Source organism: Paramisgurnus dabryanus, chromosome 1, assembly GCF_030506205.2.
Source record: "Paramisgurnus dabryanus chromosome 1, PD_genome_1.1, whole genome shotgun sequence".
Taxonomy (NCBI): domain Eukaryota; kingdom Metazoa; phylum Chordata; class Actinopteri; order Cypriniformes; family Cobitidae; genus Paramisgurnus; species Paramisgurnus dabryanus.
The window spans coordinates 19,660,003-19,671,476 of NC_133337.1; the positions used below are offsets into that span (position 1 = coordinate 19,660,003).

The following is an 11,474-nucleotide window of genomic DNA, read 5'->3' on the forward strand; positions in this document are numbered from 1 at the left end:
TAGCAATAGCATAGCAAGCAACCAGAATGCAACAAAAACAACCTAGCAACCACGCATAAAACCCTAGTAACAGCCTAGCAACCACACAGAATGCAAGATAAACAGCCTAGCAGCCACCAATAATACCGTAGCAACGATTTAAACAGACACAGAATGCAAGAGAAACAGACTAGCAACCACCCATATACCCTAGCAACAGTCTAGCAATTGCATACAAAACCAAAGCTATACCCTAGCAACCACTTAAAAAGCCCTAGCAATACCATAGCAAGTAACCAGAATGCAACAAAAACAACCTAGCAACAACGCATACAACCCTAGTAACAGCCTAGCAACCACACAGAATGCAAGAGAGACCGCCTCGCAACCACTCATAATACCCTAGCAATGACTTTAAACAGACACAGAATGCAACAGAATCAGCCTAGCAACCAAACAGAATGCAACAGAAACAGCCTAGCATCCAAACAGAATGCAACAGAAACAGCCTAGCAACCACTTATAGAACCCTAGCAACCACACAGAATGCAAGAGAAACAGCCTAGCAACCACCCATAATACCCTAGCAATTACTTAAAACAGACACATAATGCAACAGAAACAGCCTAGCAACCATTTATAGAACCCTAGCAACCACACAGAATGCAAGAGAAACAGCCTGGCAACCACCCATAATACCCTAGCAATTACTTAAAACAGACACATAATGCAACATAAACAGCCAAACAACCAAACAGAATGCAACAGAAACAGCCTAGCAACCACTTATAGAACCCTAGCAACCACACAGAATGCAAGAGAAACAGCCTAGCAACCACCCATAATACCCTAGCAATTACTTAAAACAGACACATAATGCAACATAAACAGCCTAACAATCAAACAGAATGCAACAGAAACAGCCTAGCAACCACTTATAGAACCCTAGCAACCACACAGAATGCAAGAGAAACAGCCTAGCAACCACCCATAATACCCTAGCAATTACTTAAAACAGACACATAATGCAACAGAAACAGCCTAGCAACCATTTATAGAACCCTAGCAACCACACAGAATGCAAGAGAAACAGCCTAGCAACCACCCATAATACCCTAGCAATTACTTAAAACAGACACATAATGCAACATAAACAGCCTAACAACCAAACAGAATGCAACAGAAACAGCCTAGCAACCACTTATAGAACCCTAGCAACCACACAGAATGCAAGAGAAACAGCCTAGCAACCACCCATAATACCCTATCAATTAGGGCTGTCACTTTTCGAACATGACGTGAAATATCCGTATTCGAACTATAAATAAACCATCCGTTTTTTTAAATGCCATGTGTAGCGCATTTTTTACAGTAACACCTCGTAATAGGAAGGAGGCTGAGAGTGAGACCGACGACAGCAACTGTGCGCACGAGAGGGAATCAAATGGGACTAAAATGAACCTCATGTGCATGTCAAGATAGAATTATAGTTTGTATATAAAATGACATATTGTTTATAGTGTTAAATATTATAGCAGAATACCTTGTGTTAATACGTTCGCATTATGAAATTAGCATGTATGAAGATAATTTCATCATTTTTACAACGCAATGTAAACTTTATATTAAACAACAACAGCATTTGTCTTGTAAACGGATTTTAAATGATCACGTGCTGACTGTCGCGCGTCACATAGACGACAGAGTCAAGTGAGATCTGATTAACTCATCTATAAGTTTAATTTCATCTCAAGTATCAAAGGGTTTGTGCTCTCTATAATTGAAAACGGGCAAGCAAACAGCACGCGCAGGGTTAATGTACTTGTGAATGATGGCTCACAAACGCGCGGGATAGGCTTTGTATAAGTGTGCTTGTTGTCAATGACAGTTCTGGTCACAAACACGCTCAAGCGTGGGATATGTGTGCTTGTCAATGATGGGCATTAAATCCGCGAAATTCCGCGGAGTTTTCTGCCGAAATCTGTGGGCGCGAATTCCGTTTGCGTCTGCATATACTCCTGCTCCTATTTAAGTTGTCACGTTATTGTTTGTAACTGTTCTGAATCATTTTTTTTATATATATAAGTTTGTTATTCATAAGTTGATAACCTGCTGTTTAAAACATTAAGTAAAAAGTAATCCAGACAACCCTGTGTATGACATTCACTGTTAATAATTTTGTGATTGAATCTCCATTACGGTGGGTTTTTGATGCGCGTGGGGGGCGGCGCCTAGATATTCGAATATATTCGGATACATTGCATGATATTCGAAATCCGTTCGAATTAGATTTTTCTCAAAAGTGACAGCCTTACTATCAATTACTTAAAACAGACACATAATGCAACATAAACAGCCTAACAACCAAACAGAATGCAACAGAAACAGTCTAGCAACCAACCATAATACCCTAGCAATGCCTTATAACAGACACATAATGCAACAGAAATATCAGCAGATTTAGTGAGAAACTTTTATTTTGAAATCATTCCTCTCGTGCATTTACCGTAATGTCTCATTTATGTGCACACAGAAAAAAAACGGGGGGCTAGTTTGACCGTCTTTTTCGGAGTGGCGGCTGGCTTGACTGCAGTGTCTATTGCGCGCTCAAGTTCATTATTTCAAATTGTAGGCGCGCAGTATGTGCGCTCTGGAAGCGCCACGGTCGCGACTCGCACGCTTTTCAAAAACATTTTAACGTTTCAGAATGACACAAGCGCAGCGTCCAGGTCATGTGACAATAACCTACGTGTCTAGCGTTTTCCACGTGTTTTTAGGCGCGACATGTGAATGGCCCCTAAAACATGAAAAAATATAAAATATTTATCGCAACTCACATCGTCATCGCAACATAAAACAATGTCATCGCACATCGCAACTTTTCCTCACATCGTTCAGCCCTAATTTAGTTGAACTTAAAGGGATAGTTCGGACATAAAAAGTAATCCAAATGGCTCCAGGGGGATAAACAAAGGCCTTCTGAGGGCAATCCGTGCCTTTTTGTTGTAGAAATATTCATATTTAAAACTTTATAAACGAAAATAACTAGCTTCCGGTAAAGGCACCATCTTTGACGCCTCTGCATTCAGATGAGAGTGTATGCAGTTTGCGGAGGTTTCTTTGCTGCTGCTCTGTGTCTCAGCCCTTCGCATTTGTCATAGGTCACAAAGAAAAGTGCGTACGCTTTTCTGATACTCTCTCCTGAATGCAGAAGCATCTAAGATGGCGGCGTTTATAAAGTTTTAAATATGGATATTTCTAAGACAAAACCACACAGATAACCCTCAGAATTAAAGATCCCTTTATCCCAACAAAACCTTTACTGGTCAATCATAATGGATTTTTGTGATCTATATTATTTGACTTACTAGTGATATAATAAGATCAGAAGAAAAAGTTGTTTAACAGTCACTGGTGTTTTACAGACGGCTGAGATCGCACTGGCCAACCTGAAAAGTAAGTATGAGAATGAGAAGACTATGGTGACTGAGACCATGATGAAATTGAGGAACGAACTGAAGGCTCTTAAAGAGGACGCGGCCACCTTCTCTTCCCTTAGAGCCATGTTTGCAACACGGTAAGTAATACAGTATACACCAGACCAACACTGTTTTATGCAGTTTTGAATAGGATTGTTGCTATAAAAGGCTCCTGAAACATCCACAGCGAATATTACAATGCTTATTTCTCTCTGATCAGGTGCGACGAGTACGTAACTCAGCTCGACGAGATGCAGAGACAACTCGCAGCGGCCGAAGACGAGAAAAAGACGTTGAATTCTCTCCTTCGCATGGCCATCCAACAGAAACTTGCGCTTACCCAAAAACTAGAGGACCTGGAGTTCGACCAAGAGCAGTGTCACCGCCCCCGCGTGACCAAGACGGCCAGAATAAGGACCGCCACGCCCAAAGTAAGTGCAAGCCGAGTTCCACCCCTTCCTGACACACCCATGACAATTACTGAGGTGCTTACGGCGGCGGCTGCAATTACCTCACCCACTACTCAGAATACACCCAGCTTCACTCCCACGCAACCCTCCGCCCCTAACAGTCCGCCCTCATTGGAGGCCCCTTCGTCCCCCGCTTCCACCTCATCCACTTGGACCCCCCCGACCACCCTCCATCGCCAGGGCTTCTCCCACTGGACGATGGGAGTCCGGGCGTATGTCGTCGAGCCGCACTCTTTCAGTGCGGACTACACGCGACTCCCTACTCATTCCTCCATCCTGGCCCGTCGCTATACCAGCGAGTCGCACTATTCCCCGGGCTCCGCCCCTTCCTCGCCTTACCACTCGCCCTTTTCGGCCAGTCGCCGCTCCATGTGGAGCTCTTCCCAATCTCGCCCCCTTCCTAGCCACCTGACGCGCCCCACCTCTCGATACACGCCCCCATCTCCTTCATACAACCCTCTGTATCCCAGAAACTACAGCTCTCATCATCCCCGGTACTGACACCTGGGTGATACAGAGAGGAGGACACACTGGTTTTCTGCTTTCTGGTTCCTGTGTTTGAATGTTTTTTTACTCAGGGATTTACTGGAGCACAAGCGACCCGGCCTTCTTCACACGAGACTGTTGATCAGTTCTCAGGACACTGTTCTGGCAAACTCTCTGTCATTTATGTGGCTGCATGTGGACTTTACAGACAGAAACTTGTAGACAATTTCAACTGGAAGTTGACAGATTGGAGTTGCAGATTGTTGGTGTGTCTCACAGCGAATGTGTTAATATGTCACAAGAAAGACACAGCGCTGATATTTGAAAATGTTCAGTCATTTTACACAAAAGAATGCAAAGCATTTCAGCCATTATGTTGCTTATACAGCAATGATAAATGAAAAATTACTTCCAAGTTTACTTAGCATTACTTTAAAATGGTTGATATGCAACAACATCATTTCGGTTTAATTTGCCTTGTCAATGGCTTTGTTCAGATTGAAAACTAGCATACAATTTCACCTACTGTAGTGGATATTCTGCACCATGGGTGTCGGAACCATTATATGTGGGTGGGACAAGACCAATGATATTGGACCCACTCATTTTTTGCTAATGTAGCGCATATGTCTGTTGAGGAATGCCTTGAAAAATTCAACCTTGACTTCCACGCTGCTGCCTTCTCAAATCCATTATACTTTGCTTATTTAGAGTCCATAAATTAAACTCCATTTTGTTTTTTGTTTTACTACTTTCGCCTGCCACACGGGCACAACACCATAAGGTAAACAAAGCTTTTAGGCTAAAAAAGCAATTGTTTAAAGGGACACCCTTTTTTTGAAAATATGCTCATTTTCCAGCTCCCCTAAGGTTAAAAATTTCACTTTTATTGTTTTGGAATCCATTCAGCTGATCTCTGGGTCTGGCGGTTCCACTTTTAGCATAGCTTAGCATAATTAATTGAATCTGATTAGACCATTAGCATTGCGCTAAAAAAACCCAAAGAGTTTTGATATTTTCCCTTTTTAAATTAAACTCTTCTGTAGTTACATGTGTACTAAGAATCCATTCACCTGATCTCCGGGTCTGGCGGTACCACTTTTAGCATAGCTTAGCATAATTCATTGAATCTGATTAGACCATTAGCATTGCGCTAAACAAAGAATTTTTTTCCTTTTTAAATTTGACTACTCTGTAGTTACATTTTGTTCTAAGACTGACGGAAGTTTTAAATAGGAAAAATATTGAAACTCTTTGGTTATTTTTTAAGCACGATGCTAATGGTCTAATCAGAATCAATGGATTATGCTAAGCTATGCTAAAAGTGGTACCCCCAGACCCAGAGATTAGCTGAATGGATTCCTAAAACGGTAAAAAGTCAAAAGTAGCTTTTTTTTTTAAAGTGGAATGTCCCTTTTTAAAAGGCACCAGAATATAAGAAAATGGCATGTAAATGTTTTGAACCCACCCAAATTTTGTTTTTTCCCGACGCCCATGTTCTGCACACAACATGCAATTTTTTGTGTGAAGCTATATTTATTATTCAATAATAAGTATTTAATTAAATACTATGCCACGCTAGGCGTCCAGTTATTATCCTGCAAATATTAAACCAGGTATTTTTAATTTGTAAACCACATTTTTGTGGGATATAGTATTCCACACAGTGTGCATTTGATGTACACTGCTCATTTTTGTGAGTTGTAAGCAACCTGGTAGTTTCATACATATATAGATTGGCATGTTGTGCACAGGATACATTGCACACTGCAGAAAGTGTCTAAGTGTGCCATTCTGAACATTGCCATAGTTTATTTTGTCACAGTGCCATCTAGTGGATAAACAGTACAAATGATGGGCCATGCAACATGAATGTGCAATAATCATTGCTCGTCTAAAGTCTGAAGGTTTAAATGTACAAATCAGCCTGAACCTGATTCAAATGTTGAGAACGAAGTTGATTCAGATAATGTGAATCATGATGATAGTGAATGTGTTAATAATGATGTGATGCAAAAGTCTAGATGTCTCTCTCTCTCAGGGAATATCATTCATTATTATTAGCGTGATCTGGGAAGATCACATTTATTTACAGCACATGTCATGTGAGTACATACAGTACACACCAGGATCATTTTATCATTTGTTTCTTCCCCCTTTTTTGTTTGCTTGTTGTGTCTTTCATTTTTATTTGTAAACACTTGGGCTAAACTCCAGAACGTACAGCCAAATAAGATGCCCAGAAGTGTCAAAACAAAGCACTTCTAGAGAGGTACCTGACCTCCATGTCTTATTCTGTGTCTTTCCATTAAACATCTATACTACAGCGCCAAAGACACAAACATACACAGTTCTTCAAAACCTCACATAAACCTTTCTGACGCCAGAAGCATTTGACGGGTATCAAACCCTCAACCCCACCATCATTTCCCCGCATGCTGTTTCTCCTAAATACCTTTTAGTTATTTTACAATTGCAGTGATGGATTTTGTCATCTATTTCCGACTTGCAAATGTTTTTGGAGATCTGAGTATGTTTTTAAAGGAAGATAATAAAACTTAGCTTCCATTGCCACTGCACTTGTACAATGACACAATCCTGGCCCCATTTTAATATTTAAATTCTGCCAAATGTACTTCATTAATACTCACACAAACTTTAGTGTTGCATGACGTTGTGTGCAGTGCAATTAATGCAAATTTTTTTCTCCAGTTTTATAAATCTAAAGAAAATATTTATTTTAATAATGTTGTGAGATTAAATAGACAGTAGCTTTAGTTGCCTATGCAAATTTGACAAATGCAGTTTGTTCGATCATTGTGTGGACGCAATATAGTTGTATATTGAAAAGGCCATATGATGTTTTTTTAGCACTGTAGGACGTCAAATCTACAATTGATTGGCATTCGTTTTGGTTCATACTAAAGGCTGTCTATAAGTATGTGTTCAGATGAAAAAGCTTACTGTAGTGAACTATCCCACATGTCTTTCAACACAGGACAGAAAACTTGTGAAACCTCCTCTCTGTTTACCTCACACACGATCATGACCTAAACGCCCACACCCAAATTCCACCATATTATTGTGACTGACCTGTCAAATGCTTCCAGCTTGTTTCATTTCTACTTCCTCTATCATTTCTCCATCGCGTCACGCTCCGATCATCTGCACTATGAGTCTTTGATGAATGTTTCTACTGTGTGCTACTGTAAATAAACAACCACTTTGTGCACATGCGACACAATGTAAAAGGTTTCTGAGACTGTTATTGTGTTTATATTGAATGTACATGTATCCTGTTATATGCATGTGTATACGGTACAGAGGGTACAGAACACCGCTGTATATATCTATTGTTACTACTTAGACGGTGACATGATGTATATTCTTCTGTAAATAACACGTATAAATGAACTTCTTTTATCGAGTCTGCGTCTTTATATGCTTGTAGAGTTTTTGGATATACATTCATTTGCTTTGTTGCATACATTTAAGCGTATCAACACTCAATGATAAAACATGTTATTGATCTCTTTATAACACACAATGGTAGACTGGTTAATAGTTTGGTCAGTTTCGTGATAGATCTGCAGGATGATCTTCAATACTCTCTTCTTTGTGAGGTAAGTCGAGCTTAATTCCAAATCATCGTCATTTAAAGGAATAGTTCACCCAAAATGAAAATTCTGTCATCATTTACTTACTCGTATATTGTTACAAACCTGTAAAAATGTGTTTGTTTTGATGAACACAAAGGTATTTTGAGGCATGTTTGTAACCGAACCGATCAGAGGCCTCATTGACTTCCATAGTATTTTTTCCAACTATGGAAGTCAATAGGGCCTCTGATCAGGCCTTGAACATGCTTCAAAATATCTTCATTCATGTTTATCCAAGAAATGTATGCAGGTTTGTAATAACATGAAAGTGAGTAAATGATGACATAACTTTCATTTTTGGGTGAACCGTCCCTTTAAGTGTTACAAAAATTCCTTGTTGCACCTAATTTTTTAAGTTTAATCAACTTGAAATTACAATAAATTTCAACTTCCGTGCCTAGTGAGGAGTTGCTATAAATTATTAAAATAAGGTTGAGATAACTTAAGCTAATTCAGCTTAATTTTTTATAATTTATAGTAGGGCTGGGCGATATATTGGAGAGGATTGTCATGCGCATCTCATCAGTAAAGCCTATTCTGTGATTAGTAGTAAATCACCATCACTTGTTTTCAGCTAGGCATTATCGCGTTCATTATCGCAGGCAATTCTTTCACGATAATGAATGTGAAATTGCCCCAATTGTCTTGGAAGTACAGCTTTGTGTAGGAAATGCCGCTCTATCTGAAACAAGTGGCGATTTATTACCAATCACAGAACCGGCTACACTGATGAGATGCTCATGACAATCCCCTCTGATATATCGCCCAGCCCAAATTTATAGCAACTTCTTACTTGTCAAAAACGTAAATTCATTGTAATTTCAAGTTGATTAAACTTACAAGTTTAAGTGCAACAAGCTATTGTTTACAGTGAAGTTGCAAGGTTGTGAACAATATTCACAACAGAATAATTATTTGAAAAACAATCGAGTACACTCTAAAATGCTGGGTTGAACTAAAGGACAGAAGCGACTCCAGGCTGGATCTGCACCAGATCCTCACAAGAACTGCTGACTTTGGCGCGGATCCGGCCCGGAGTCTTCTGCAGCTGCTGGGTTAAATTAACAAAGAAAATGTTTATATTTGACCCAACAAAGAGTTAAAACAACTCGGGTTGGGTTCGTCCCTTTTTGACCCAACGCTGAGTTGAAAATAACCCAGCATTTTTATAGTATAGTACGCTATGAAGACGCCTTCGGTAAATGGTTTTTCGTTTCACTGCTTTTTACCAACCCTAGGACTTATCTCTCAATCTCTTACAGATAGTCAGTAGCCTCCTGCCTCAGTGCCACCACCCTACTAAGAACTAAACACCCCTGGTCCTACCAGCCTACAGGTAGGCTTATCTCATACAGCTCTAATGAAAGATTATAATGTGCTAATGTCCATTTATGATAACATTTTCTGTCTATGAAATGAAATTTTTTCTTTTCTGATGTAATAAAGGCCACACAGGTAAATGTGACCCTGCCTGTGAAAGCCAATTTTTTTGTGCTTTACTGTTTTCTATATAAACTCATCTTTGATAATGTCAAAAACATTCTGTGAAAATATTCTTATTATAGACTGAATGAGATCATGTCAAACTCTGATGCCCCTTCTCTCATGATTAGATTATGAGGGTCACAAACATTAAAGAATATCAAGTGTCTCATTACAGTGTTGTGAAAGCTGTTGTATGTTACAGATGGACTATAGTGGTGGTGCTCCAGGATTCAACATTAGCAGATGGAGCTGTGATCGCCTATGTATCTTTTTAACTGCCCAGGTCTCTAAAACTTTGACCTCTTGACCCCTAAATTAATTTTCTTACCACATCAACGCCTTGATTTTAAGCTGAGAGCCACATTCACCGGACACCGTGAGCTTTAGATGCTGCAGTGAAACCAAAAGCCTGTGTGATCACATGACACTCTGACATCACAGTTACATCACGGTCATGGGTGTCATCCAGCAGATTTTTACATATGACACTTTTTGGTTTACATACTCACTTGAATGTTTAAGTTTTACTGTTTTGTCAAATGAATATAATGATGCACAGTCAAAGGATGTTAAAGGGAGTGGACACTTTAAATAGCCTGTAACAGGGACCGTAGAGATGTTTTAAACTGATGCTAGCTTTATTAAAATGGCTTAATGATAGAAGAATGCTTTACTTTACATTATATTATGATGTTAAATCTTGTTTGACAAACCAAATGAATTAAAGGAATGTAGCCTACTGGGTACTGTCCCACTATTTGTAAAAACAGGCATAAATCTAAAAACAGTTTCGAAAGAATTGCAACACCCATAAGTATTACATAATCTAACATGAGATTAGTCTTGTGATCAAATCTATTTTACAACAGTTGCTTCCAGTTCTTGAATCTGATGATGAGCTTGGTTTTACCAACTAAAGGCAGAATAATTTCACATAATATGAAGTCTTTCGAGTTTAACCTTTCTGAATCTCTTTATAACCTTCAGGCTTACCAAACCCTTCAAAATACAGCTGGAAATAAAGACTGAGCTCGATTATTTATCCTATTTAAGCCTTACTGTTTAAAAACCCACTTTTCAGATTATATTCATTCAGTTATATATAAACTACCTCTGTAGATTGGTCATTTCAGATTAATACAAACCTTGTTTATCTGATAGGAATGCTGCATGTGTGAATTTGATATAATGTCACTGTTTAATCTTCTCTTTGTATTTGCACTGCTGTTTGTTGTGTTTTCATGATCGGTGTCCTGTCATCCAGCGGTTATCTCAGCTGCAAGCACAAACAAACACACAACCAGAACATTCCAGGACTGTTAATCTTGATCCCTGCAGGATCAAACACACTTCATCATTGATGGTTTGTGTGGGTTGTGGACGTTTTTCATGGATGACACCTGTCCTGCTTCTTGCCTGTAAACTGTGGACAGATTAATCTAGGTCAATGGTGAATTTGTGCAAAGTATTATTAACCACTAGGTGTGCTTCAATTGTATTTCAATTTTACTATCTTGACTATTTGTGTGTATGGTACAGCGGTCTCAACCTTGTGTATTAGCTAAACAAAAACACATACTGTATCTACAACTAAAGTCAATCTACTGCACATTTACAGTCTTCCTGATAAACAGCAATACAGATGACTGCAAATCTAAATAAATAAAATTATCAAGTGTATTGCTTACCTGGTTTATGAGTATAATAAAATGATTTCGTACAACCAAAAGTCTATTATTTTTCCACGATAACAAATACACTTTAACATTCAAAATAAAAAATGAATCTGCATCCTTTTAGCCATTACCTGCTATACATATCACATAAGACATACTGTAGTTATAGAACTATCAATGCATTTAAAAATAAAGGTATAAATAAAGATGAAGTATTGTATTATGAAGTATAAATAGGAA

The 11,474-nt window shown here is 38.9% G+C and overlaps 1 protein-coding gene across 2 annotated transcripts in view; it reads left to right on the forward strand.

Moving 5' to 3' along the window:
- Positions 1–11,236, forward strand: part of LOC135758758 (protein bicaudal D homolog 1-like) — a 51,693-nt gene extending 40,457 nt beyond the window's left edge. The window contains exons 6-9 of one of the 2 annotated variants that reach the window (XM_065273401.2): positions 3,405–3,556; positions 3,679–3,889; positions 9,336–9,409; positions 9,761–11,236. In XM_065273401.2, coding sequence (XP_065129473.1) covers positions 3,405–3,556; positions 3,679–3,889; positions 9,336–9,383 — 411 coding nt within the window. In that variant the 3' untranslated portion in view covers positions 9,384–9,409; positions 9,761–11,236. Of the gene's footprint in view, positions 1–3,404; positions 3,557–3,678; positions 5,688–9,335; positions 9,410–9,760 lie in introns of those variants that run through there. The other variant, XM_065273400.2, reaches the window with a different exon arrangement.
- Positions 11,237–11,474: the final 238 nt, after the last annotated feature.